Here is a 25,173-nt window from a genome sequence, read left to right on the forward strand (position 1 = left end):
TAGTCAAGGCGTTGAGCGTTATAAAACATTTCCGGGGACGTGATCGACTCAAGAGTCAAGTGGGCGTCTGTTTACTCTGTCATCCGTATATAGCGAGAAGGATGGCACTGAGCATGAAGCGCTGAAAGTCGCAACTTAAAGCGCTGAAAGTCGCAACTTAATCCCCGCCAAACATTAATGCTAGCAGGGATGCTAGTATCAGAATGATAGAGTAAGGGTATCAATTCAGTACGGACTGGCGACGAGGAAAGGCGAGCTGGGTCTCGTATGCAGGATAAGTCATAGCAGTGGCGAGAAGTGTCAGTGGAACAGCGGAAAAGAATCTGCGAGAGGGAATCTACGCTGATTGTTCCAGCTTCTGAGATATGTGCTCGAAACCATCATGTCAGTATCTGAAGAGGTAAGGAGTATTTCGGACGTTCATCATGGCATAGCACATGCCACATCAATGCCACATGCTAGCCCGTACCTGGCTTTGGGTTCGAAGAACAAGACTCAAAATATGTTGCAAAGCCACTGCCAAATGTTCACCTCTTATATACGAGCCTGTAGAGATGGTGCCTCCAGCCTCCACACCAAAAGGCCTCAGCATCAACGGAGTTGCTTTTACTATGAGTGTGGGAGTGTGGAGTATTTATTACGCAATAACCAAGGACACACAAGCCCACACAAGTGCCAAGGAGCCCTTCATCACCACTGCACGGGCTGAAACATTTCAGAGAGAGGGATCAAGTGGAGACGAAGAGCAGCTAGAACACATAATCAAAAATATATACTAGCTGAGAGAGGTAGTGTTCGGAAGGCGCCCCCGAGTGGATCATGTCAACAGTCAAACAGAGGGATGGACTATATAGTCAGGTGTACCACACTTCGATTTCGCTCTAGTTTGATAGATGTTTCAGAATGCAAGATGGAACGGAGTCGGGACATCGCTGGCTGCACGGGCAGGTACACCAACTGCATTCGGGTTCCACATGAATGTTGTCAATGCCAACCAGTAAGCACTGGGTAAGGAGTAGATGCGTCACGAAAAGAAAGCCACTGCGACAAAGTATGAATCATCAGCCACGCAAGAAAGGCTCCACGGAGCTCCAAATTGCATTGCCAAATGATCGCACAAATCCATAACACTTAGAATGGTTCGGCTATGCTGTAACATACATGGGTACATCAATAAGTCCAACAAACGAATCACACAAGCCAGCCATGATGCAATAGCGAATTCAGCTACACTACTTCATCTACCTTCGATCTATGAATACAAAATCCCTGTGACAACACCCGTCAGCCACTTCATCACGTAAGGGCAACAAGGGGAGTTAAGCAGTGCTCACCGGTACGACCCACTCGTGGCAGCTGCAGCAGACACCCGCCCAATCATAATTACCCAGCTTCGCGCCGCACTTCTTGTTCGGGCACACGATCTTCCCGGCCATCTGGCCCTCCTCCAAGAACGGTTCCATCCACTTCATCTGCGGGCCAAACCAATTAGCCATCAACAAAACGCAGTCCATAGAACAACCTGAGCTACGAACCGGTTCAACGAAGTAACCTGAACACTTCGGGTTTGCAAGGATCGGTGGACTGAACGGTACCGCCTTGGCGCCATTCGAAGGGCCTGCCGGCGAGATCGGCGACATATTCAGTGCTGATAGCGACGGTCGACGGAGTGCTGCAAGCTTCGGGTTCGCGTACAGCTGCGCAGCGAGGTCCGACGGGTGTGCAAAACTGCTGGAGCGCGATGATGCCGATGGCCGTCTGGCAACAGAGGGAAGGTTTCCTGACTCAGAGGACGAGGACGCCGAAGGCGTGATCAACGGCAGGTTGACCACCGCCGCGCTCTTTCTCTCAGGCTTGGCAGGCGCTGGGTCGAACTCTTCATCTACAGAGTCGTCATCGCCCTCAAGTGCGGACTCAGACAGCTGCAGCGCGTCCGAGAGATCGTGTCCAAACTGCGCCGCGCCGTCAAGCGCAAGTAGAGAGGACTTGAGGGGTCGATTGTCTGCGTTCGAGTTGAGTCGTGAGCGAATCGCAGGCTCGTGAGTGGATGGGCGACGTGAGGCTGGTGGGGACATCGGCGAGAGTGAGCTCCCGGGTCTATTACCAAGCATGGAAGGCCGACGGGAGCCCGGAGGGGAGATTGGGGATAGCGGGGAAAGCACGTTGAATGGCTTTCCGTCGTGCATGGATGGTCGCCGCGACGCCGCAGGAGAAACCGCTGACAGAGATGCTGGTGTCGGGGGCCCAAGCTGACCGTGGTCAAGCATGTGCTCTCGCGTCGCAAGTTCTTGCCTAAACATCGTAAGCCCTGTAACAGCAAGTTGTTGACTGAAAGCACGCACCTGCACATCCTGCACCGAATCCGCCGTCGTGGACCCGCTGGCGTTGCTGGCGCCGAATCTGATGGCGTGCGAGGGTATTTGGCAAACATGTCAGTCTCTACTGAACCGTCGCCGTCTGGATAGAGGAATTCGTTATATAGGAAGAATGAGTCAGAATCAGAATCGGAGGACGTACTCATGACGTCCCGGACTACGCGCTCTAGATAAAACATCCGCGTAGCCTTGTCGCGTCGTGAAACCTTGAACGAAGCCTCATGAAAAATATCCAGTTGCTCCAAGAACCCAGCATTTGGTCTGAAAATGCAACATAAAAAATTAGTAATTTCGGTAACGAAGTACTACTCACTGTACATTCGGTCTCGCTTTCCTGATTACTTCTAGAGCTGATGGGGCGTCAATTTCCTGCGCATACATAAGGTATGCTGCTACGATGGTTGCACTGCGGCCTACGGACGATGTTAGACTTGGGTCGATGTCACTAGACACGTCATGTTAAGACTCACTCAGACCGGCATGACAGTGCACTAATACGCCATGCCCTTTCTCCAACTCCTCTTCGATAAATGAGATGGCAGAGACGAGATGGACGAGGATGTCCGCGTCCTCTGTATCATCGAGGTTGACTTGCTTGCGGATGAAAGTCTACTTTACGTCCGTCAGGCTGTATCTCGGGAAAAGTTGTAGCAGAGGACGTACCTCATGTATAGACAAGCGTCCCCGCATAGCAGTCAAGACACTGTGGATGTTGTTCGCCTTGAGCATAGGTGTGTTGAGTGCGCTTGAGAGATCACCGATCCAGAGATTCTCGATAACCTGGTCCATGGGAAGCAAATCTATACTGAATGGAGTAAACATCCGCAACAAATTAGCTGGAAAACTAGCAAAATAGTTTTGTAAACGAACGTTCACGCAGGGTATGCAGTCTAGTGCCGCCGTCCTATAAAGCAGGAGGTGGTGGGTATGTGGGAGAGAGCCACCACGGTGGGAGGAGGAAGACAGTACTTCTGACCCACGTGACGTGACGTCATCAAGTCCCCAATGCCGATCGCGGCACCAGCCACATGTAAAAGATCTATTGAGCAATCTTGTACTTGAAATGTAAGGCGATTAATGTTGGTAACGGCGAACCAGCACCATAATCGTCGAATGAGACACCCATCTTGAAAGTGAGCAGCAGGAAACTTTTGTATTGAATACAATCACAAAGCATGCATTTGCACATAAATAGCATCATGAATGTAGGATAGAATTGTCATATCTACCTACCCACCTACCCTAAATCACCATGAGGTCCATGTGCACGATACGGACAGCTGTGAATTGGCTACGTGGGGTGGCAGCGAAAATATTGGGATGAAACTCTGCACTTGCATTGAACATCGTACATGATTCCGTTATATCGTGCACAAAGGCAACTCCGAAGTATACAGATTAAGGCTACAAACTGGCACGACAGTCAGCATTCGGAGCAAATCAATGAGAAGCCATACAAACTCATTAACACACCGCTCGTCTGGTACCGGCACTAATCATCTCGCCATTCCACTTGCCCGGCGGCCCACCGGTCACCCCACATCATCCGCTTGTGATAGACCTTTCGCAGCTCCTTGAACTCGCGCACGAAGTCATCGATGTCCTTGCCACTGAGACTCGACGCCGCTTCCTCTGTGGAGCCCTGAACAAACGCTGAGGCACGAGCCTCTGACAAGTCGTCTTGCGCAGCCGTAGCATGCCTCAGGCGCATCAAGAGGAATTGCGGAGAGAAGCGCTGCCACCCAGCTACTCAGAGGATGTACAGCATGAAGTGAGACGTGGAGTTGTACCTGATAGACTTCCTTCTGCTCCTTCTCTAGATCTTTCCATCTCTTTTCTAGCGCCTTTGCTTCATCGAATGCTTCCTGGGTCTCGGTTCGTAGCTTGTAGAGACTATCCTGCAAGGCGAGATTATGTCCTGTAGCCTGTGAAGTCATCTATGTCAGGAGCCAAAGTGATACTTACTTGCTATTGACTCGTTCGCTGAGCCAAGCTCCGCCTGCGCCTGGTATAATGACTTGACCTGATTAAGCGCATGAAATGTCGCCTGGAAGTAAACAGGGTCGACGAGGAGATCCTCTAAGTCCTCTCTCCTGTGTGATGCATGACATCGTCAAGACCAAACGGCGCACGAGTGACACAACTAACTCCTCACGATAATTGTGCGAGTTCGGGAAACTCTGCCATCAGGGGTGTGCTCGCCATGACGGTCGAGGACAAGAGCGATCAGAATCGAATCTGAGATCCCCCGTAGAGTGTTTCACGTCGCGGTCATGCCGCTCGTTCTCCCGGGAGAGCGCATTCCTGCCCAACATGTGAACCTCAAGCTCGGCCCTGGTCTTCTGCAGTTGTCCAGTGTCAAAGAAGACTCATCCATTATATCGACTCGTGCGGGTGAACTACAGCACTCGGCCAACCGGAGCAAATGGTGGATAGAGGGCAATTCTCGGCGGGTGAGCTGCGGCCATATATTCTTAATTTTATGCTTCCTAATACATGGATGTAGTATGTTCCTGCCCCTCAGGAGTCTGCCATTGGAGTCGTCGTTGCACGGAGTGGTGAAAATTGGCGTGTCGACATTGCGTCGGCGCATGTAGCCTCGCTGGATGGATTGGCTTTTGAAGGGGCTACTAAACGGAACAGGCCTAACTTGAAGGTACTCCGCTGTACATCATACCACGAGCCTGTATTTAAAGGAACCAGGTCGGCTCACTGCTATATGCTCGAGTATCGTTGGCGCACAAGGATATGGAGCCAGAATTGGAGTGCTTCGACGCACAGACACGCAAGGCCGAAGGCTACGGGGAGCTGAAGGGCGGCTTTGTGGTCCACTGCAGTCTGAAGATGTGCCGGCTGTAAGTTTTCCTCCCGTCTGCCTGTTTTTAATTCTCATTCGCCTTGCAGGTTGCTTGATCCCAACCATTTCCTCTTTCCGCTGCTGGGTGCGCGTTTCCCATTGGAAACAGCGACTGGACTTAATGGGAGAGTCTGGATCAATGCAAACGAAACAAGACACATAATTGCCGCTGCGCGATGCATCGAAGCTGTGGATCCAGATGGTGGTGGTATGGATGAAGCCCATGTGAAAAAGTTTATCAGTACACTGGACACATAGCGTTGATTACTCGTGTGATTTCTCTGAGTATGGGTGTTGGTACATGCTACAAGAAGTGACTATGGCCATAAGTAGCCCCGGTCAGGGTAGTCCGGTATAAATTATTGATACATAAGGTACACTGCGGCCAGACATAACTTACAGTGGCTCGACGGAGCAGGCGATCTGGATGAACGCACCAATGTCAAAGCTCAATCATCGTCCGCCAACCGCGCCCTCTTCGTTGGCCTTCTCCCCATACCAGCATTCTCCTCCTCACTCATCGGCGTCGCGGTATTCCGCGCATGGGCTCGCTTCTTCCGTTGGTACTCTCTGTCACGGTGCTTCTTCTGTTGAGCTGCAGTGAGCTCCTGTGCACGGGGAGCAGGAGGAACAATGACAGTGGTAAGGACCGGCGTGGACATGCGGGAATGATCTTCTCCTGTTGCAGCCAATTCTTCCCCCTCCCCAGCTAACTCGAGCGACTGACAAAAGCGAGAGCTCAGTGAGTCGAAGTTCATGTAGAAGCGAGAATCACCTTCTTGTATGTCTCGCTGCTATTAGAGAACATCCGATCGCCCGGGTGAATGTCATACTTCCGCCTGCCACCAGGCGGGTTCTTCAGGTATCCATCAAAACCGTGAATGATATTCCCACCACTGTGGGCTGCAGTCTCCGTGAAATAGGATGTTTCTAGACCATATATCTGAACCTCCAACTGCGACTATGGAACGCACTGACATGAGCGTTACAGGACACAGAAAGTAAGGCAACAGACCAGCTGCTTGTCCACCGCTCGCCTCTTCGCCAGCGCGTGTAGGAGTTCTTTGCGCGCAGCATCATATCTAGCTTTGTCTTCGGGAGTGGGAATGTCGCCCGACATGTTAGAGGATCCTGTCCGGGTGGTTGACACGCGACAGACGCGCACCCAAATCGGGAACATCTGAAGGTCTTGCCCGCAATCTCGTCTTTGAATTCAATGCTTACTGCCGCTCGAGCCCTATATCAGATATCCGTCCCTCCAACCTCTCATAGGACTGATTTTGTAGTCTGGCTTTGGAAGACTAGCTCGAGCCTCTCGAAAAAACTGACACAGACACAGATCTTGCCACATGATTACAGGTACGAATTCGCAGCACTTAGTGGTACAGTATCTTTGTTTAGACAAAAGATCGTGCGAGCATGGATGCCTGACAAATCGACAATCGTCCATACACTGTCCCAAACTCGTGGGTCAATGTTCCAATAAACCGAAGTCCATGTAATGGGTGCTATCCAAATGAGCAGTCCGATAGTACAGTGCGCATAGCCCCCGACTTGATCAGACTCATGATGTTGTCGTGGCGTTGTAAATGACCGGAACGGATGCCAGTCCGAATTTCCTGCCCAGCGCACCCTGAATAATAAGACAGCATCAGAAGAGCTCTGACCACGATCTGGAGAGGTTCTGACGTACCGCGCAATCATCCCACTCTTCGAGCACGGTGATGTAGAATGTGCAGTTGGTGCAATTGAAACCGCGGCCCCAACCAGACTCCACTGTAGAGAAGTCCGGCATGGTGAGCTGCGACGGCGGTGGGTTCGTTGGCCACGGCACGGCTACGGAAGGTCCAGATACAGTTTTCAAATCACACAAGACGGCCTACGCTCACCAGGATAATTCTCTTCCTGATACGTCCCGAAAGTGTACCCGCCCATGAAGTCACCCGTCTCGATCAATGAAGTGGGCGGCTCCGTGATGACATAGGCGGTGAAGCTGAAGCTGGAGATGCAGTAATCAGCGTGGGCGTTATAGCTGAAGTTGAATGCAGAGCCCGGCGCTACGGGGGTGTACGGCGCAGGAGCGCTGATCGTCCCGGGTGTGGTCTGTGCGCGGATGAGTGAGAAGAGGGCGACTAATGCTATAGTCCACAGGGTGAGCATATTGACACGATAGATGAATGTGATGTGGTGCTTCAGGTCGGCGAGGAAGCGGTGATATACACTCGAATCTGCATGCTCACCGATTTATAGCTCGGGCGGATCTATTTGTAACGCGTGGGCGAAGTCCCCGGACGGCACCGATGGCCGTAGATGAACACAGAGATCTTGAAGTATAGAGAATGGCCTTAGGCTTTCCTCAGTTCGTGGTGGCTGTGCATCGAGGCACACCTGGGCAAACCTAATAGACACCAGGGTAGGTGAATGGACATACCGATGGAGTCTCTGCAGTACAGTGAGACTGGAGTGAAACTAGACTGCAAGTCGTATTTGCATACCAGTCAAAACGTGCAGAGAAGATGACTGTGAATTCCGCCGCTAGCCGGGCTTCGATGAACACATGTTGCAGGGCTCCACCACATACCCATATGCTTGCGGTTTGTCCCTATCGCAATCAGAGGTGCTTTGGGACACGTGAATCAGTGAAACTCACATGCGGGCTACACGACTTCAGGGAAACTCACAAACCCATTCATGCGCACACCTTTACCCGTACTTCAGCTTTCGAAGTCAAACAACACTTGCGACGGACGATAGAAATGCACGCTGGCCCAACGCAGCAAGGATACGTAAGGCCCATCCAGTCAGCGGCGAAATTCCGAATCACCTGTATGCGATCTTCCTTCTGCGAAATACTCGTGGAATCGACATGATTTATGCATATGCATCATATCATGACACAGAAAATGCATTGACGATAAAAATGACAGCCACAAAGCCAGGTGCACTACATGAAGTAGACGAGATCGTTCTTCTTCTTGCTTTGCACTGGTAGTTCGAATCAATGTGTGCAATCAGTTCAGGCTCTACACAACGGGAGTCCGAACGGACTTACCTTCTGCAATCCCACTGAGGAAGTGCTCGTGGTTCAACTTCGTCGCACCTTCCCGCAGAGCAATCATACCAGCCTCTACGCAGACTGCCTTCAGCTGTGCGCCATTGAACTCGTCTGTGCTACGCGCAAGTTCTTCGAAGTTCACGCCAGGCGATACGGCCATCTTTCGTGAGTGAATCTCGAGGATACGAGCACGGGCAGTCTCGTTTGGCAGCGGGAACTCAATCTTCCTATCCAAACGTCCTGATCGGAGCAACGCGGGGTCAAGGATATCGATACGGTTCGTCGCGGCGATTACCTGTCCAGTGTGTAAGTACTAATTATAGGTAAAAGGAGGGTCATGGCACACCTTGATTCGTTCGTCGCTGCTGAACCCGTCGAGCTGGTTCAGGAGCTCCAACATTGTCCGCTGTACCTCACGATCTCCACTCTTCTCCGAGTCGAAACGTTTGGTACCGATAGCATCCAATTCATCGATAAAAATAATGGAGGGTGCTTTCTCTTTCGCAAGCTCGAATGCGTCTCGCACTAACTTTGCACCGTCACCAATGAACATCTGCACTAGTGAAGGGCCAGCAAGCTTGAGATAGCACGCATTCGTCTGCGCAGCACATGCACGAGCCATTAACGTCTTCCCCGTGCCTGTGGGATTTAATCATTATAAGCTGTAATTACGCCGAAGTTATACAAACTTACCAGGAGCGCCATACATCAAGCAACCTTTCGGAGGTACGATTCCAAGAGTCTTGAATTTATCCCCTTGCTCCATAGGCAGAACGATAGCCTCTACGAGTTCCTCAATCTGCTTCTCCAGTCCACCGATATCGGTATATGTCTCCGTAGGCCTCTCGTCCACCTCCATCGCTTTCACACGTGAGTCGTATTCAGCGGGTAGTGTGTCGAGGATCAGATACGAGTCCTTGTTTACCCCGACAAGGTCCTGCGGTCTGAGCTTCTCGGCGGGGACAAGACCAATGAGCGGCAGGAAGACAGTTTGCCTTGTAGAAGTTTTGATAACTGCGCATTTGCCCTTGCGCATGGAATCCAAATCCCGGTTAGCACCGTCTTCCTCACCTTCTGGGTCGACGTCGAGAATCTGCGATGGCTTAGAATACAATACAGAGCGTGCATGGTACACTCACCTCGATAACATTTCCTACAAGATATGGAAGGACCTTGTTCTGCTTGATTTTCTCCCCGTTCTCCCGAATCTTCTCCTTCATGACATTTTGCTCGTGCTGTAGACGCAATGTCTCTGACCGCATAACCTACCGCCAAAGTGAATAAAGAAGCCTCCAGGTATGGCGAGTAAACATACCTTCAGATCGTTGTCAATGAGACGTATTCTCGTCAAAATCTCATCTGTGCTCAAGTTCATAATGTCCTCTGGTATATCCGCCCATGTCTCTTCGGCAGGTTGGTCCGGAGTGGTGTCCATGGCAGCCTCCTGGGGTGCAGTCGACGTCGAGGGCTCAGTTTCTGGTTGTTTCTCATTGTTGTTGTCGGGTGGGGGGGGTGGGGGTTGTGCTGAAGACATGATGGAGGTGAAATGAGCGTGAGCGCGTCCGAGGACGCGTACGCGCGTGATGACACAACTTAGTTATGTGAAATTACATAATTAACCTCTTACGTGTACCACTTAACTGATAAGATCCTCGCCCATTCCCTCCATGTGCAACACCAGCGTGCAGCAGCCAAAAATAGACGTTCTCCGTAAGGTCGCTCACACAGCAGTGCGAACGCAATGCGTTTCCTGCAAGCTTTTCCCTTTTCTCTACTGGGGCTCGCTGCTCAGATCCCTGTGGAAGCTCCTGTGAAGCTGACCGACACTATCATGTCTGCTAGACCTGACTTTACCTTCAAGGAGGGCTCTGCTGTTTTCTCGCCGAAAGATCTGATTGAGCTGGCTAGACCTGGGACTGGAGTTGCAAATGCATTGGGAGATCTTGCACTTGTGCCCATCAGCAAGTACTCGTTAGACGAGAAGAAGTGAATATTTGGACCATATCTGTGTTACTTTCTCCAGACTGACACGTCGTCCAGGAACTACAAGTCGATATTCATAGCACCCATTGAATCAACCGTGCAGCCGTTGGAGATACCTCTTGCCAATGGCGGCGACGCGTTCTGGCTCGACTCGCGCACGGTTGCCCATGCCGTTGTGGAAGGAGAAGATAACGACAAGGTCACGTCCCTCTACGCGCTTTCTGTCAAGTTTAAGACCGAACCATCTGCGGACATCCTGAGTGTGCCCGATTCTCCCGCCCTCATCGGCAAGTTCCCTACCGCGACTGCTCAAAACTTCAAACTATCCGTGAAGTCTGGCGTGCTCGTATTCTCGGACTTAGTTCATGCGGATGGAGACATCACCGCGGTCAAGAAGAATGATGAGGCTTGGGAGAACAGAGGAGACTCAGCATTCGTGTATGATGAGACGTACGAGAGGCATTGGGACACATGGGCTGGTCCGAAGAGGCCGTCTTTGTTCTCTGTAAAGCTTGCTCAATCTCCGGACAAGAAGTGGTCGCTCGGCACTGAGTATGTGAACCTTCTGAATGGCACGGGTCACGTAAGCTATCACCCATGTTTCGACGTGAAGAGTACTTAAGCGTAGCTGCTTCTAGTACTGTCCTGTTGAGCCGTTTGGTGGAACGGAGGATTTTGACGTCTCGGAAACTCACGTCGTGTATACCGTAAAAGACCCTGAGCTACCTGCATCTTGGCATACTAAGCAGAATGTGGGTCCATGTACTTCTGAGGACAGAATTGGTGACTCAGACCTACTTTCTTCTGGTTCAGGTGTATATCGTTGATCTGAGCGGACAGTCCAAGCCGCGAGAGTTGACGACTGGAAAGTTTGGCGCTACTCACAGTCCCATCTACAGTCCGCAAGGTGACAAGGCGGCCTGGTTGCAACTAGACAACGATGGCAGCGAAGCCGACAGGTATGCTGTACGGCTCGCCCGGATGATGATGTCTGACATGGATGCTCGCAGAGCGAAGATCGTAATACATGATCTGACCAAAGATGTGCAATATACACTCACGCAACACTGGGACCGCTCTCCAGAAGCAATTATCGTGCGTGCCGCCGCTCTCGTATTGGACTCTTAACCCACACGCCGTTCTAGTTCTCCGACGATGGCCGGTCTCTTTATATTACAGCAGGCGAACATGCACGCGTCAAAGTATTCGTGCTGCCCGTCCCGCCTACTCCAGAGTCATATACAACTGACCCAGCTTTTCCGCCCGAGTATCGGAACCCTCTTGCACTTACGTCGACCGGCGCCGCTACAGCCGTCCAGCCTCTTCCCAATGGCCGCCTCCTCTTCACGTACAGCTCGTTGACTTCACCAAACGATGTCTACGCGCTCCGTGGGCTCGAGAGTCTTGACCTCCACTCCTCTACTTCTCGCAAAACTTTCAAGGGGAAGATCGAACGGCTCACCCGGTTTGCTGAGAACGATCTCAAGGAAAAGAGCCTCAGTGCAGGCGAGGACTTTTGGTTCGAGGGTGCGCTGGGTAAGCAGGTGCAGGGCTTTATTCTCAAGCCTCCAGGCTTCAAGGAAGGCGAGAAGAAGAAGTGGCCGATTGTACTGCTCATTCATGGAGGTTGGTGAAGTTGTCGAACTTTCCTCATCGGGTGCTGAGACGGTGAGACAGGACCCCAGGGTGCTTGGGAAGATCAGTGGTCGACGCGGTGGAACCCCAACAGTGAGCTTGTCCCTACAATCCCTGTCATCTGCGTGGCGAAGACATCCCTGAATGCCTCTTCCAGTTTTCGCCCAGCAAGGGTACTTCACCGTCCTCATCAATCCCACAGGCTCGACAACATTCGGCCAAGGTTAGTGATCTGGTAGAGGCGATGAGATATATACTCACTGTGTCGATGCTGTAGAGTTTACTGATGCTATCTCCGGAGATTGGGGAGGCAAGCCTATGGAGGATCTGCGCAAGGGCTGGGCATACATTCTTAACAAATTCCCTGAGGTTCATCTTTCCACTACTCGTGGCAGATTTAGTTCATATTAGCTGCTTTTCTTTGTTCGTAGATAGATGCGGATCGAGCCGTAGCTGCCGGTGCAAGTTATGGTGGATATGCGATCAAGTATGTTTACCCCATGTCTCTCAATCACGGTGGACATCTAATGTTTTTGGTTTAGCTGGATCCAGGGCCACCCTGAGTACGGCTTCGGCTTCAAAGCCTTACTATGCCATGATGGTGTAGGCTCATTCGTTTCTTGGGCGTCCGCTATACTGATCAAGCGCACCAGGTTTTCTCTTCCGCCTACAACGGCTATTCCACCGATGAACTCTTTTTCGTGAGCGTTTCGCCGTAATCTGCTATTATTTCACTCGGTATTCCTGACGATTGCGCGAAGTTCAATCACGAGTGGTCTGGTCGCCCGTGGGAGCCTGAGGCAAAAGCAACTATAGCAAAGTCAGTTCTGTGCTCTGCCTCTAAGACGACAAGTCACTAAAGAAGGCTTCAGATATGACCCCGCAAACTTCGTACATAGGTGGTCGACGCCGCAGTTAGTCATTCATGGAAGCAAGGATTACCGTTTACCGGAGACGGACGGTATCAGCGCCTTCCATGCGTTGCAGCAGTGAGCTTTTTCACTCATTGATGGTGATACGACTGTTAGCTCCACAAATGTTAGACTCAGTGTTCCCAGCCGCCTGGTCATTTTCCCGGATGAAAATCATTGGGTATTGAATCATAAGAACAGGTCCGTCTTTGTTACGCCTGGACATTGACAATCACTGACAGGGTGCTGCAGCCTGAAGTGGCATTATGAGGTGTTCCGCTGGTTTGACAAGTTTGTAGGCAAGGATGAGTGAACGGTCATGTCGATGCCATACTCCAAGTATACTTACGATACCTCATAACACTTGACAGTGTAGTTGTACAATGCTCGCAAGTTGCAGAAGTGCTGCTAGTGCCACGAAGAGAGCCTCGATGGTTTTTAACAACGTAAGTCTCACAACTTGCCCATGTCGGAGAGCTGTGTAGGTTGTGAGTTATCCCTGGTCACTTGCGCTCATCCTTTGGCTATCTGCGAACTCTATGGACAACGGTGTACGTCGTCGAGTCGTATCTGCCGCCTCACTCAGTGTTGTGCCAGTCCTGAACTAGTCGACAACAGTTGACTTAGTTCGAAACTTGTAGACTTGTATACGCAGTCGACGGTAAACCGGTGAACTGTTTACATAATCGTCCTGTGGCTGATCCTGAGGGCTGCGCGACATGCAGAGACTGTGGCTCATCGCGAGAGTAATGGCGGAGAATGCTGCACTACGACATAAGAGATAATATAATGCCTATCTAGCAACGTGGCACCACTGGAAAGCCACTGGTCTAGGAGTACACCATAACATCATCTAATTCAACCTCCTCGGAGTCAAGCCCTCCCACGAGCTCTCTCTGTGTCTAAATCCAGCGAGGACTTCGCGCATGACTGCCCAGTGGCCCAGTATAGATGTTGTGTTAAGAAGGAAAAAAGTGTGACGACCATTTTAGAAGGGAAGAACGTCCAGTGGGGGTCATTCTAGTCACTAGACCGCCGCCACAATTCACAACCGTGCAGGCTCGAAACAAGATATCTTATCAGATCTGTTGCTAGGTTGTATGCTCTCTCAGGCTTTCACGTGATCAATGCCTTCAGCCAATAGGGTGCGACGCCGATAGTTCTGGGAAAGTCTACGAAGTTTACATGAAATCGGCGACTATGCAACGTTAACCGCTAGACTAGTCTACAAGTCGACGTTTAGTCTAGGGCGTCCGGTTCGGGACCGGCACAACACTGGCCTCACTGAAGCGCAGCTGAGCGAGGCGATCCCGACGCGATCACATGACCGCGGCGATCCGAACGGCTGCTGCCAAATAGAGAAATAGCCGTCTTACTACATTGCCGCAGCAGTCAAGTTGAATCGTCTCTAGCTGTGTTCTGCTAGTGTGAGATGGCGACCGGCCTTGAAAGGGGGAGTGCAGCAGCTCAGCCAGACGCGGTCATCATCGATGAAGGGTTCTTGATTCAGCGGACTGGTGTCAATCCTCGCACTGGTGAGGCATGGAAGCCATGTTGGGTCATCAGACGCGATTGTCCGAGTGCCTTACTCACGCAGTGGAATGAGAAGCGTAGTATCGTGTCGTCGGGTTGGTCGTATTCTGTTGCTTCTGTGGAAGACACCACGCTCACATTTTTGTTTTCCTTAGGGGAAGTTAAGCAGGAAGCTGATGACACGCCAAAACTACTTCTTAATTCTGGAATCGATGTTCTTCGCAAGCGTACTGCATCAGTCAGTGTAAAACAAGAGCAGGAGGAGATCAAGGTGGAAGATGGCGGTGATCGCAAGAGGCAGAAGTCCGAACGCTGGACAGCTCCTCAGGTAGCTGCCCATACGTCTTCTCAACCGTCGAAGGTAAGTGTTCAACGTGGCCGTAATCGCTCTACAACTGTTTCTCGACCATCACTGGATCCTGTGCATCCGTTTATTTTGCCAATACATTGAATATCGGCTCTGACTATCGTCCTTGACCCATTCCAGCCCAAATGGGGGCCGTCTAGAAGTGGGGTATCATCTACGGACACCGATTCCGCGGAGCTACCTTCTGGAGATGCTTCTTCAACTCAATTACATTCAGCAGATTCGACGTTCGGTATGCCCTATGAAACTATTCTTCGAAGATGCACTAATCGAATTCTGTAGAATTGGCAGTGCGGCATGAAAACTGGCTATTGTTTCCAGAAATCCGGTCTAAACGAGGAATGCTCGTCGTGATACAGGGCTCGCACGGCGACGGACAGAAAGACGGCTGGTACAATGGTGATCTCGAGGGAGCGCGAGGAGTAATTTTGATGGTGTTCGTTTCTGGGAGCTCCATAATGCCTCCTGTCGCTCGTGTCAAGATGTTGAATCCCAGGGATGAGTCTGAAGCGACCCTCACGATACCCGTGGTGTATCTCTGGCCCGTCGAGCCCGATGAGCCCGGTCAGAACGTTTTGATGCTTCAGGGTGACCACAGAGGTGAGGTGGGCAAGGTCCGGGAGGAAGACGAGATCGGGTGGTTCATCTCCGTCGGAAAGATGCACTGCACAGTTGCCGCGGAGAACTTGGAGCGGATCCTCGAAGTTGATGAGGACGACAATATTCTGAATCTCTGATATTCGCTCTTCGTTTACTTGTGTTCGCTGACTATTCTCCTTTTTCGGGATCTTCAAGTTGATCTCATCCTGGTGTCGTACACTAGAATTTCGACCACGCGCATGCTACTTTCTTACGTTCCAAGTACCCTGTCAGCTTTCATTCATGCTCTCGATGTTTACGCCTGTTTTAGCCTGCTGCCTGCAGTCACGATACACTACTACTCGTCGTCCGTTCTACTCGTGCTCGCCGTCATCTGTGCTCTAATCTATCCCCAACGTACGCTTGGCTTACATGTTCCTTGTCGGATGGTCGCACTTCACAACTTCACATTAATCTTCATGACCCTTCGCAAGACTAGTGCGAGTCGTGATACAACCTCCCACATAAAAGCCTCAGCCGGACAGTATTCGCCGGGGCGCAGAAGGGACAGAGCACGGAAAGTGCTTTGGCAGAACAACGAAAAGCGCGAGGGTATCTTGAAATACTAGTAATATACTCACTCCAACGACCGTTGGAGGACGTTCCTCCATAAGTAGGTTCTAATAAACACATCATGACGAGTCCCATCAATTACAATCACGACCAGGGTCAAACCAAGCTGCAAGGAAGATGCAGCTGAGTGGGAGTTCAAAACACCCATGTTGTATATTTGTCATGACAGGATCTAAACGTGAAAACAAAGCATTGGTACACCAGTGGGGCAACGAGCGATAAGCAACAGTATACGCACGGCTAGGAGGACGACGGCGACCACCACAATAAGGATAAGCATAAGGCACAACGCGCGTTTGCCCGCCCGGCGCTGATATTCATGCGCAGTGCTCAGCTCTTCCGCAGCGCCGGAGGTGTCGACAGCGATAGAGGAGATGTTGGACTCGATGTTATCTGCCGTGGGTCAGGCGTGGGAAGTCACCTAGGGTGAACACAAATACCCACCAAGCATGCCGCCTTGTTCTGAGACAAGTGTACCAAGATCTCTGAAGATCTCTGAGAGCTCATGAATACCCGTCTCAATCTCCCTGATCTCGGCTTCACGCTCTTGAACAAGGGACTCCTGGAAGGCTAGTTCCTGCGGCGATAGCTGGTTATGCAAAATCTGAGCCTGCCGTTGCGAAGGCGATGTACCGGGCTCGGGTTGCTCCCTGTAGCTATGTGAAGAAGGGCAAAACAACCACTGTGAACGCCGCTTACGCTGCACCTTCTTCCTCGATGGCAATCTTCACGCCCTCAACTACTGTCCGTTGTCGCTCTGCGCTGACCTGCTGCGCCCGCTGGAACGCAACGAGGGAAAGTTGGAAATCGTGTGAAGTCTTCTGCAACGAAGTTTTGTGCCGGGGCTAAAGGACGTGGACTAAGAAGCCTGAGACAGAGTCAGCAAATTGAAGCACACACCAAGGTTGCCTGTAGTGCTGCAAGTTTCTTCAGGTCGTCCGACCCACGTTTCGCCATCTCACGGGTCGCTTCGGTCAAATCATGGCTACGCATATCACACTGTGTTAGAACTTTGCGGAGAGGCAAGCAGATGCAAGGCATACAGAGATTTTCTCAATGTCTGCGAATCACGAGTGGTGCCCAACTGGTCCACCAACTTTAGGATTCCCTGTACATTAGAGTTGATCTTGAAGACTTGCAACGAGAGTGACGACTGTAGGCTGAGAAACGCAGCCTCCTCCTGGGATTTTGGCAGACCATTGTTGGGCGAGTATGGACGCTGCGCATGGCCTGCTTCAATGTCCTGGAAGCTCATGTTGAGGATCAGGAAGGGAAATAGCGCAGGGGAGCAGTGGTGTAGTCCCGATGACGGACGGCCGTGATGAAGTGCTGCGCTTGTGGCGAGTTGCCAAAGAGGGAAAGTAGATCACGTGATCGCTCTGTGTCGCCAAAGGGCAAGCGCTGGGAGAGCGCTGCGTAAAGAACATCTATCTGGGTGGCTCTGGTACCCTCAGCTCTGCGCTGCCGCTGGTCCTCTGAAGCTGACTCACGGGCTGTGCAGGGCTTAAATGCCCTCTCTCACGCAAGTCCATCCATTCTTTTGACCTTGCCTTCGTTTCCATACCACCATGTCGTCCCCCACTCGAAGCAGAGCCTCTTCTGTATCCAACAAACTCCTCAATGCCTATGTGCGTATGGGCGCAATGGCGAGACCACGGACGCGTTATTGACGTGTTATTTTGTGCAGCAACTTGGCGATTCCCTCGGTAAAGGCGCGTTCGGACAAGTATACCGTATGTCACGATATCATAGCTACAGGCTGTTCGGGTGCTGCAGCTTGCTACCACAGGCGCTCTAAATTGGGCAACCGGAGAGACCGTTGCTATCAAAGAGATACAACTGAGCAACATCCCAAGGAGTGAGATTGGTCAGATCATGGTGAGTATACCGCTCTTTCAACAGTCACTTGCCATTACGACCGTGTCGCACACGGGTAGTCCGAGATCGATTTGCTCAAGAACTTGAACGTATGTTGCTCTCCTTCTATGCTGTGTAATTGCGCTTGACTGGGACCGCAGCATCCAAACATTGTCAAGTACAAAGGGTTCGAGAAGACGCAGCAGTACCTGTATATTATTCTGGAGTGAGCATGCATATCCCGATTTGCATCGGCCTACCCAGTAATTAGTGAAACGATGATCTAGATTCTGCGAGAATGGATCACTTCACAATATATGCAAGAAGTTCGGGAAGTTTCCCGAGACTCTCGTGGGGGTCTATATATCGCAAGTCTTGGAAGGGCTCGTGTATCTTCACGACCAGGGAGTGATCCATCGCGACATCAAAGGCGCGAATATTCTCACCAATAAGGATGGCTGTGTCAAGTTGGCAGACTTCGGTGTGGCTAGTAGCACAGCCACAGGCGCCGTCCGCGACGATGCAGTGGTTGGCAGTCCATACTGGAGTGCGTAAATTCCTTTACAGTGATTCTGAAGTACCCAGTAATGACTCCCTTCGTAGTGGCGCCTGAAGTCATCGAGCAGTCAGGAGCTACGACTGCCTCTGACATATGGTCAGTCTTCGTTCTGGTGAAGCTTCTCCGTCAGTTACTCATTTATCTCCCTAACGCTTGTTTCAGGAGCGTAGGTTGTACCGTTATTGAACTCTTGGAAGGGAAGCCTCCATATCACTTTCTTGACCCGATGCCTGCGCTGTTCCGCATTGTCCAAGACGATTCTCCACCAATTCCGGAGGGCGCGTCGCCTATCGTGAAGGACTTCCTGTATCATTGTTTCCAGAAAGACTGCAATCTCCGCATCTCTGCCAAGAAGCTACTGCGACACCCATGGATGGTGGCGGCGCGGAAGCAGATGGCCAGTCACCAGGACCGACAAGGAAATGAGGGGAAGAAGAGCGGGGAAGCAGAGAGAAGGCCTCTAAGCAACTACAACTATGACGAGGCTGTCTTGAAGGTACAAGAATGGAACGAGGCATTGAAATGTAAGTCCGCTAGGGGATATCGATTGATATCTCGACCCCTTGTGCTAACTACTCAATGCCAGCTCCCTCACGACCCTCACGAAACCCAGAACGGCACCGTACTTCCATCACTGATGCTCCACCGCATTCGCCCATCCCGTCCCCGATCAATATGCCCAGTTCCATGCAGCCTATGAGCTCGAGTAACTCGCAACCCTCCGTCAACGCTGCTCGTAAAACAGGACCTGTGCCGAACGGTAAAATTTCGGTGGCTGCAGCTCCACTGGGACTCATTCGCGAGACGTTACCTATGCCTTTCGTTTTGCAAGTCCCCGAGGAACAGACGGACAACTGGGATGATGACTTCGAAGAAGGTCCGTCGTTGACGAAATTGCAAGGTAAGTCGCACATTCCGCTGCTCGCGGTGTAGTTATCCCGGCCCATGCATCAGTCTACTCACTTGCGGTATGGAGTTGTAGCTTTGGAGAAGACGTCTGCTGAAGATGAGAAGGTGGAGGCGGACGACAATGCCCGGACCATTCGACCCACTCGCAGCCCCCAGGGCCCTGGCGTAGTTCCTTTGCCGTTAGTATCATTACCAGCCCTTGCAACCCTTGGTCCCGATATAGAGGATTACTCCGATCTCGCCGTAGGTGAAGACGATGCCAAGCTGGAAGAGAAAGTGGCAGATTTCAAGGTATGTCGAAATGTTCTATTGATTTCATCAACGCTCAAGTTCAGGATATGTCATACAGCTGAAGAACTCCTTCCGTCGAGGTCTCTTCCATCCGAATGATATCAAGACCTTTGCCCTGTCGGCACCTCCATCCCCGGGACCGAAGACTGCGCCATTGCCGACTCTCTCTCACAGGTCTTCGCGCCCTGCACTCAGCCCCATATCCGCAGCCATTCCCCCTCCCTCCCGTACCCACACCCGGTCGACGTCCTTCATTGGACCCAGCACTGGGTCGTTTGGGCGCACAGAGTCGCGGCGGTACCCTAGTCAGCCCGAGTTCGGTAAGTATGCGGAAGACGATGACGAAGACTACGAGGATGTCTTTGGGAAAGTGAATGGTGCATGTGAGTCCTGCCTCTTCGTGTCCCAGCGTGGATTTCTGGCATGAACGCCTACACTCTCCTCTGTAAGCTTCGCAACCTATGCAGACTCTCCAGCTCAATACACGTCTGTCCAACAAGTCCTGGGTATGTCATGCTAATCCGCCATGTGAGCCTTCTGTAGCTGACCTCGTTTAGCGCGGCGACGACGATGACGAGGAGGATCCTTTCGCTGAGGTGTGTGTAGCACAACGCCAAGCCGGCAACACGCTGAGATCTGATTCCAGATCGACGAGGGTTTCGATGAGGATGACCTTGAGTCAAATCTTCAGCGTGACAAGTACGCACGTTTGTGCAATGCCGTCACGCAGCTCATCGATGAGCTTACACCCTCGGCACCTGACTTCCAGCTGCGAGATGCATGCGACCAGATTGTGGGTTTCGAAGTCTGGAATATCGTCATGGCGTACTGAAGTGATGTCTGCTACAGCTCAACATTATCATCGACACGCCGGAGATGCAATCACAGTTGGTTTCTGCGCACGGAATGTTGGCTATCCTGGAAGTTCTCGAAGGTAGATCATCTCGAGATGTCATTCTGAAGCTTTTGCAGATTGTCAATGCGGTGTGTACTTTGGGCTCACTATCTTGGCCGTGCTTCACGAATTCTTTAGCTCGTAACAGCCGACATGGGCTTCTTAGAAAGTTTCTGCTTGATCGGGTATGCCTGCATTTCCTCATTCATACCACTGTGCTCATCATAGCATCCAGTGGCATTCCTGTCATTATGGGTGTGTCGTTCGTGTTTATCCGATTTGCGCATGGCCTAACTTACATGCAGGCTTTACATCGAAGAAGTATCCACCTGAGTGCCGTTTGGAAGCTTCAAATTTCATCCGCCTCCTGTGCCATTCGTCCGTATTGACACTGCAGATGTTCATTGCGTGGGTTTACCACATTACCAGGCTGTGTTGTTCCATGCTCACCCATCGCATGCAGTTGTCGAGGTCTGAAAGTTCTGGTTGACTTGCTGGATGAAGACTACACCGAGCAAGCGGACCTTGTCATCCACGCGTTGAATGGAATCTGCAGCGTCTTCGAGTTGCAAAGTCCGACAACGAAGAACGACTTTTGCCGGATGTTCATCCGCGAAGGGCTGCTCGATCCATTGTCTTCAGCACTCCTCAATGTCATGGCCGGCCGCGGCGAGGATGCTGCGGACATGAACAGCAAGATCATCCAAATCATCCTTGTATTCTGTCAGGTGTCGCAGTCGGATATCCATGTACGGAATGCTCTTGGAACTCGGAAGGTTGTGCGACGTAGGTGTGCCAGATATGCCTGAGTGTCTACTACACTCACCATCCGGTTCAGGCCTGCTAAGAGCGTGCGAGCTTCTCGAGCCGCAATATTTGGTGTTGATGCTCAAGGCTCTCAAACATCTGTCCATGAATGCGAATCTTTTGGAGGTTTTGCAGAACGCAAATGCCATCGAGATTCTCGTGAAGATCTTGGACGAACAGAGTTCAGGACCGTATGGCACGGTACGGCGAGCTCTCATTCACTGCATCGCAGTTGCTCATACAATTATCCGCAGGAAATGTCAAATCACATTTTCCAGACTTGCTACAACCTGTGTCGACTGAACAAGTCCAGGCAGGAAGAAGCTGCGCAAGCCGGTATCATTCCAAGCCTGAAACGAGTCATCAAGTCGAAGTCACACCTCAGGCAGTTTGCGTTACCGATCCTCTGCGATTTTGCAGGTGCTGGGAAGAGCTGTCGGACGCTGCTGTGGCAGCACGATGGTTTGGCGCTGTATCTGGACTTGTTGGACGACCCATATTTCCAAGTCAGCGCGCTGGAGTCCATCCTGTCCTGGCAAGTCTTTTCAACCATATTTCTGATGCAGTCGACTAAACCCGCCCGCAGGTTGCAGGAAGAGACAGCGAGGATCGAAGACCAACTCATGAAGCCAGAGGCGCTCGGAGCCCTCCTCCGTTGTTTCGTCTCCGCCAAATCTAATTCCTTCGAGAACCTCCTAGAGCCCCTCCTGAAGATCTGCCGTCTCTCCACCGCAATCACCATCGGCATCGCGAAGTCGCAGTTCTTCAAGCGCCTAATCGACAAGTTGTCACACAGCAAGGCCGTCGTGCGGCTCAATCTTCTTCGTATCCTGCGCGCCGTGTGTGAGGTACACCCGAACCGCGCGATGCTTGTAGAGCGTTACGGCATATACGACATCGTCCTCAAACTCAGCAAGCAGGACGGTGCGGTGCTCGTTCGCGGGCTCGCCGGGGAGATCGTGCCGGCGCTGGCTCCTGCGCTCAAGCCTGCGTCGCACAGGTCCACGCGCAACCCAGATACTCCGAAATCGTCGAAGGGCCTCATCGCACCGAAGAAGATGCGTCGCGCTGCGTCGGAGTCCTTGGCGGGCAGCCCCGCTGGTGCTTCCACTAGTGGCATTAATCTCCGTGCTGCCACGCGGAGGGTCGACGTCTCTGCCAGATTGCCTCCGAGACAGAAGCTGAACGATATTTCATGGCAGGCCGACGAGCGCCGCAATTGAGCCCGTCTTGTACACTAGATCATGTTTCTGGGTCATTCTCGTATTCGTTGCATTTACTTACTCGGCATTGTTCACTGTTATCAACCATACCTTGCATACTCTCTCGCAATACCATAGGCCTCCGCGTCCTCGTCGCGCTCGGTACGTAGAATACGTCGTGATAATGCACTGGAAGACAGCTGGACTGTATCGGTGAATATGCTGGCCATTTCTGGAGACCTCAGAACGTTCGGAACGCGGAACGGGTTGTTGCGGCAAATTTGCTGGTATCTTCATAGGAAATCCCGCAGAATATGATATGTCAGAATTAGATGGCTCTTATCATGGCCATTCGACCATATGTCTCCACCAAAAGCACTGAAGCTATCTATGCTCAGTCAAGCAGTCCTGGACATATCATCAGTTGTTGATGGTGATAGGAGAGCAAGCACAACAGAATCGACTCACTGTCACCGCCGCGCGAACGGAACCTGGAAACCAGAGAGTAATGCCCTGGCAACATTTTGTGCCCCCACACCCTTCGCGCTCGTGATGAGATGAACATGCATGCCGTAGGATTTCGGGTAGGCATCCAAATTAACCTCTATCTGCGGGAAGAAGGCCATGGCTTCTGGTGGCAAACCGAAGGAAACCACACCCGACGCCGCATTGGGGCTGTTGAGCGGGCCCGATGCGCCATCCATGACGAGCCCGGGGAACTCTCGTATTCTGGGCAGGATAAAGTCCACGAGGATACCCAGGAAGTCGTACATTCTCGGGCCTTTCAGGTCAACCTTCACCCCGATGGGCGCGCCTGGCCTGACCCAACCCTGAATGCTCCTCCTGCCTACAGCTAGCTCGACACCTTCCACCGTGTGTTGGTTTCCAGAGTCCTCGTTCTGACCTGAGATCGCGCGAAATGCCATCATGGCACCCAGTAGGTGGCTACGGCTGGAAAAACTCTCCTTGACGTGCGTATGCAGCTGGATGCGCTCGAGTTTTACCACGTTCTCCGGCGTCACCAATGGTGGTGGGCGTTTGAAGTACTGGTTACCGCCGATTGGTGGGTTAAAGCGGTGCTTGGTGTACGGATCCTCGGGGTCGTACTTGGGGCGGACATGGCGGGGTGGTTTGGGGTTCGGCTGGTGCTTGTAGGTCATGTACATGATGTCGTCGCGAACGGTATTGTAGTAGTGGTCGAGCAGGCGACATGGCGCAGTGTCCCGGACGACGAGGTTAACGTGCGGAATGGGTAGACGGTTCTCGTCGCGAGGGAGAGGTCTACGAATTCTCGGAGGCGGCTTGGTTGGGCGAATGCTTCTCACCGCTGGAGAGATACGGAGAACCTGCGCCACCGCTGCACTCATCTGTCTCTGACAATGAATTCTGCACCATTACGCTAAAATATGACTGGAACATACCTCCACCTAAGTCTGAGAGGATGGAATAGCCAGTAAAGAAACGCAACTCGACAAGTCGGCGAATAGCGAGTCACGTGCACCTCCAGACGACAAGTTTTCGGTAAATCTTGTCTGCCTGCGCTCGCCACCACCGCCACCCAACCCCCTTATAAAACAATGGACTCTTCAGGCTCATCGTCTCAGGACCCTACGTCTGTCCTTCGCGGTGCTACCTTCACGCGGAGCGAGGGCTCGCCAGTACCCTCTGATGCGGTCACTGCTTCTGATGTCCTCCTGGGCTCCTTCGATCCTGCTAGACTCCATCCATTAGCTGGCCTAGAGGACAAACTGGACTATTTGCAACTAGAAGATGACCAAGTGAGCAATATGCCAGGCTCAGGTACGGCGATACCTTCGCGAGGGTGGAGTGATGACTTGTGCTACGGGACTGGGACATTGTATCTCAGTGGTACGTATATCGAAGCATTTCGAGTATGGTGATATCGTATGTATGTTTATCTGTTAGGTCTTGCTATGGGTGGTGTCTGGGGTTTACGTGAAGGAGCGAGGAGGCCACTAGCGGTTTCCAACGCGCGATTGCGGGTAAACAGCATCCTGAATTCCGTAACGAGAAGAGGGACCTTCATTGGAAACTCTGCTGGTGTACTCGGTAAGTCTTGTGTGGGATTCATGGTTGTCAAGGTTCTCATTCACATACACGTAGCTCTCGCGTATAACGGCATCAACTCTATTGTCGACACTTTGAGGGGCAGGCATGATACCGTTGGGAGTATGGCTGCAGGAGCCCTTACTGGTGCGTTGTACAAATCGACGGGTATGTCTCTTTCATGTATTAGCCCCTCTATTTTCTGATCGCTTTGGTTCCTCCACATCAGCCGGTGTACGGCCAGCTTTGGCGGCGGCGACGATGGTGTCAGCATGTGCCGGTATCTGGAGCTATGTTAAAAACCGTGTATGACCTACAACTCTGCACGCTGAGGATATCAGGCTGCTCCGTTCTGTACTGCCTCGCTCCCGGCGAACCCATCTATCACCACGGTTGTGTACAGAGCTGCGCTGACTTCCCCACCACATCTCGATTATACATCTCATCTAGTAGCATAGAAACCTAATACATTCAGAGCGCCCAGCGAGAGTCTAAAAGCGTGAAGAGAGAGATATGCGTTGATGGTGATGCAAAGGAAGACACAGCAGACAGAACAAACAAATCAAAGCTCACTCAGGCTGCAGCGTCTCTGCCTCAGCCACGATCACTGTCTCTGTACCTCCGCCGTCCCGTCTAACCGCTGCCATTCCTTTCCCTC

The 25,173-nt window shown here is 51.8% G+C and overlaps 12 protein-coding genes across 12 annotated transcripts; 5 read left to right on the forward strand and 7 right to left on the reverse strand.

The window, feature by feature from the left end:
* Nucleotides 1–690: 690 nt before the first annotated feature.
* Nucleotides 691–3,197, reverse strand: SCP_0702490 (hypothetical protein; the record flags this gene model as incomplete). The annotated part of the gene is made up of 7 exons (XM_027760175.1): nt 691–705; nt 1,335–1,472; nt 1,536–2,292; nt 2,343–2,636; nt 2,689–2,788; nt 2,846–2,984; nt 3,039–3,197. The coding sequence occupies 7 exons, from the start codon at nt 3,195–3,197 to the stop codon at nt 691–693; spliced, it is 1,602 nt and encodes a 533-aa protein (XP_027615976.1).
* A 670-nt stretch (nt 3,198–3,867) lies between these two features.
* On the reverse strand, nt 3,868–4,580 carry SCP_0702500 (Vacuolar protein-sorting-associated protein 37 1; the record flags this gene model as incomplete). The annotated part of the gene is made up of 4 exons (XM_027760176.1): nt 3,868–4,110; nt 4,166–4,293; nt 4,341–4,468; nt 4,531–4,580. 4 exons carry the CDS (start codon nt 4,578–4,580, stop codon nt 3,868–3,870), a joined length of 549 nt encoding a protein of 182 aa, XP_027615977.1.
* Nucleotides 4,581–5,123: 543 nt separating this feature from the next.
* On the forward strand, nt 5,124–5,490 carry SCP_0702510 (hypothetical protein; the record flags this gene model as incomplete). The annotated part of the gene is made up of 2 exons (XM_027760177.1): nt 5,124–5,230; nt 5,280–5,490. 2 exons carry the CDS (start codon nt 5,124–5,126, stop codon nt 5,488–5,490), a joined length of 318 nt encoding a protein of 105 aa, XP_027615978.1.
* A 191-nt stretch (nt 5,491–5,681) lies between these two features.
* On the reverse strand, nt 5,682–6,352 carry SCP_0702520 (NuA4-domain-containing protein; the record flags this gene model as incomplete). Its single annotated transcript, XM_027760178.1, has 3 exons — nt 5,682–5,954; nt 6,008–6,193; nt 6,248–6,352. 3 exons carry the CDS (start codon nt 6,350–6,352, stop codon nt 5,682–5,684), a joined length of 564 nt encoding a protein of 187 aa, XP_027615979.1.
* Nucleotides 6,353–6,796: 444 nt separating this feature from the next.
* On the reverse strand, nt 6,797–7,392 carry SCP_0702530 (hypothetical protein; the record flags this gene model as incomplete). Its single annotated transcript, XM_027760179.1, has 3 exons — nt 6,797–6,865; nt 6,926–7,068; nt 7,122–7,392. The coding sequence occupies 3 exons, from the start codon at nt 7,390–7,392 to the stop codon at nt 6,797–6,799; spliced, it is 483 nt and encodes a 160-aa protein (XP_027615980.1).
* A 784-nt stretch (nt 7,393–8,176) lies between these two features.
* On the reverse strand, nt 8,177–9,821 carry SCP_0702540 (26S proteasome regulatory subunit 6A; the record flags this gene model as incomplete). The annotated part of the gene is made up of 6 exons (XM_027760180.1): nt 8,177–8,217; nt 8,285–8,582; nt 8,634–8,926; nt 8,981–9,380; nt 9,427–9,552; nt 9,603–9,821. The coding sequence occupies 6 exons, from the start codon at nt 9,819–9,821 to the stop codon at nt 8,177–8,179; spliced, it is 1,377 nt and encodes a 458-aa protein (XP_027615981.1).
* A 207-nt stretch (nt 9,822–10,028) lies between these two features.
* On the forward strand, nt 10,029–13,129 carry SCP_0702550 (Dipeptidyl-peptidase 5; the record flags this gene model as incomplete). Its single annotated transcript, XM_027760181.1, has 16 exons — nt 10,029–10,273; nt 10,328–10,853; nt 10,909–11,022; nt 11,084–11,229; nt 11,281–11,365; nt 11,416–11,896; nt 11,948–11,998; nt 12,063–12,128; nt 12,183–12,274; nt 12,337–12,392; nt 12,448–12,508; nt 12,559–12,606; nt 12,667–12,725; nt 12,778–12,894; nt 12,949–13,017; nt 13,069–13,129. 16 exons carry the CDS (start codon nt 10,029–10,031, stop codon nt 13,127–13,129), a joined length of 2,277 nt encoding a protein of 758 aa, XP_027615982.1.
* A 1,119-nt stretch (nt 13,130–14,248) lies between these two features.
* On the forward strand, nt 14,249–15,453 carry SCP_0702560 (hypothetical protein; the record flags this gene model as incomplete). Its single annotated transcript, XM_027760182.1, has 4 exons — nt 14,249–14,444; nt 14,505–14,710; nt 14,837–14,948; nt 14,999–15,453. 4 exons carry the CDS (start codon nt 14,249–14,251, stop codon nt 15,451–15,453), a joined length of 969 nt encoding a protein of 322 aa, XP_027615983.1.
* Nucleotides 15,454–16,088: 635 nt separating this feature from the next.
* On the reverse strand, nt 16,089–17,183 carry SCP_0702570 (Syntaxin pep12; the record flags this gene model as incomplete). The annotated part of the gene is made up of 6 exons (XM_027760183.1): nt 16,089–16,100; nt 16,167–16,321; nt 16,373–16,578; nt 16,628–16,773; nt 16,829–16,913; nt 16,972–17,183. The coding sequence occupies 6 exons, from the start codon at nt 17,181–17,183 to the stop codon at nt 16,089–16,091; spliced, it is 816 nt and encodes a 271-aa protein (XP_027615984.1).
* A 313-nt stretch (nt 17,184–17,496) lies between these two features.
* SCP_0702580 (predicted protein) lies at nt 17,497–22,469 on the forward strand (the record flags this gene model as incomplete). Its single annotated transcript, XM_027760184.1, has 22 exons — nt 17,497–17,556; nt 17,616–17,661; nt 17,718–17,806; nt 17,866–17,895; nt 17,947–18,011; nt 18,073–18,332; nt 18,389–18,440; nt 18,507–18,868; nt 18,931–19,245; nt 19,327–19,544; nt 19,603–19,927; nt 19,995–20,050; nt 20,102–20,140; nt 20,191–20,337; nt 20,394–20,528; nt 20,578–20,624; nt 20,675–20,694; nt 20,745–20,847; nt 20,903–21,225; nt 21,278–21,447; nt 21,501–21,781; nt 21,833–22,469. The coding sequence occupies 22 exons, from the start codon at nt 17,497–17,499 to the stop codon at nt 22,467–22,469; spliced, it is 3,780 nt and encodes a 1,259-aa protein (XP_027615985.1).
* Nucleotides 22,470–22,918: 449 nt separating this feature from the next.
* Nucleotides 22,919–23,815, reverse strand: SCP_0702590 (Probable 54S ribosomal protein L7; the record flags this gene model as incomplete). The annotated part of the gene is made up of 1 exon (XM_027760185.1): nt 22,919–23,815. One exon carries the CDS (start codon nt 23,813–23,815, stop codon nt 22,919–22,921), a length of 897 nt encoding a protein of 298 aa, XP_027615986.1.
* A 210-nt stretch (nt 23,816–24,025) lies between these two features.
* Nucleotides 24,026–24,827, forward strand: SCP_0702600 (Mitochondrial import inner membrane translocase subunit tim23; the record flags this gene model as incomplete). The annotated part of the gene is made up of 4 exons (XM_027760186.1): nt 24,026–24,317; nt 24,375–24,518; nt 24,573–24,683; nt 24,745–24,827. 4 exons carry the CDS (start codon nt 24,026–24,028, stop codon nt 24,825–24,827), a joined length of 630 nt encoding a protein of 209 aa, XP_027615987.1.
* Between the last annotated feature and the right edge of the window lie 346 nt (nt 24,828–25,173).

This window comes from Sparassis crispa (assembly GCF_003851025.1).
Source record: "Sparassis crispa DNA, contig_000006F, whole genome shotgun sequence".
In the NCBI taxonomy this organism is placed as follows: Eukaryota; Fungi; Basidiomycota; class Agaricomycetes; order Polyporales; family Sparassidaceae; genus Sparassis; species Sparassis crispa.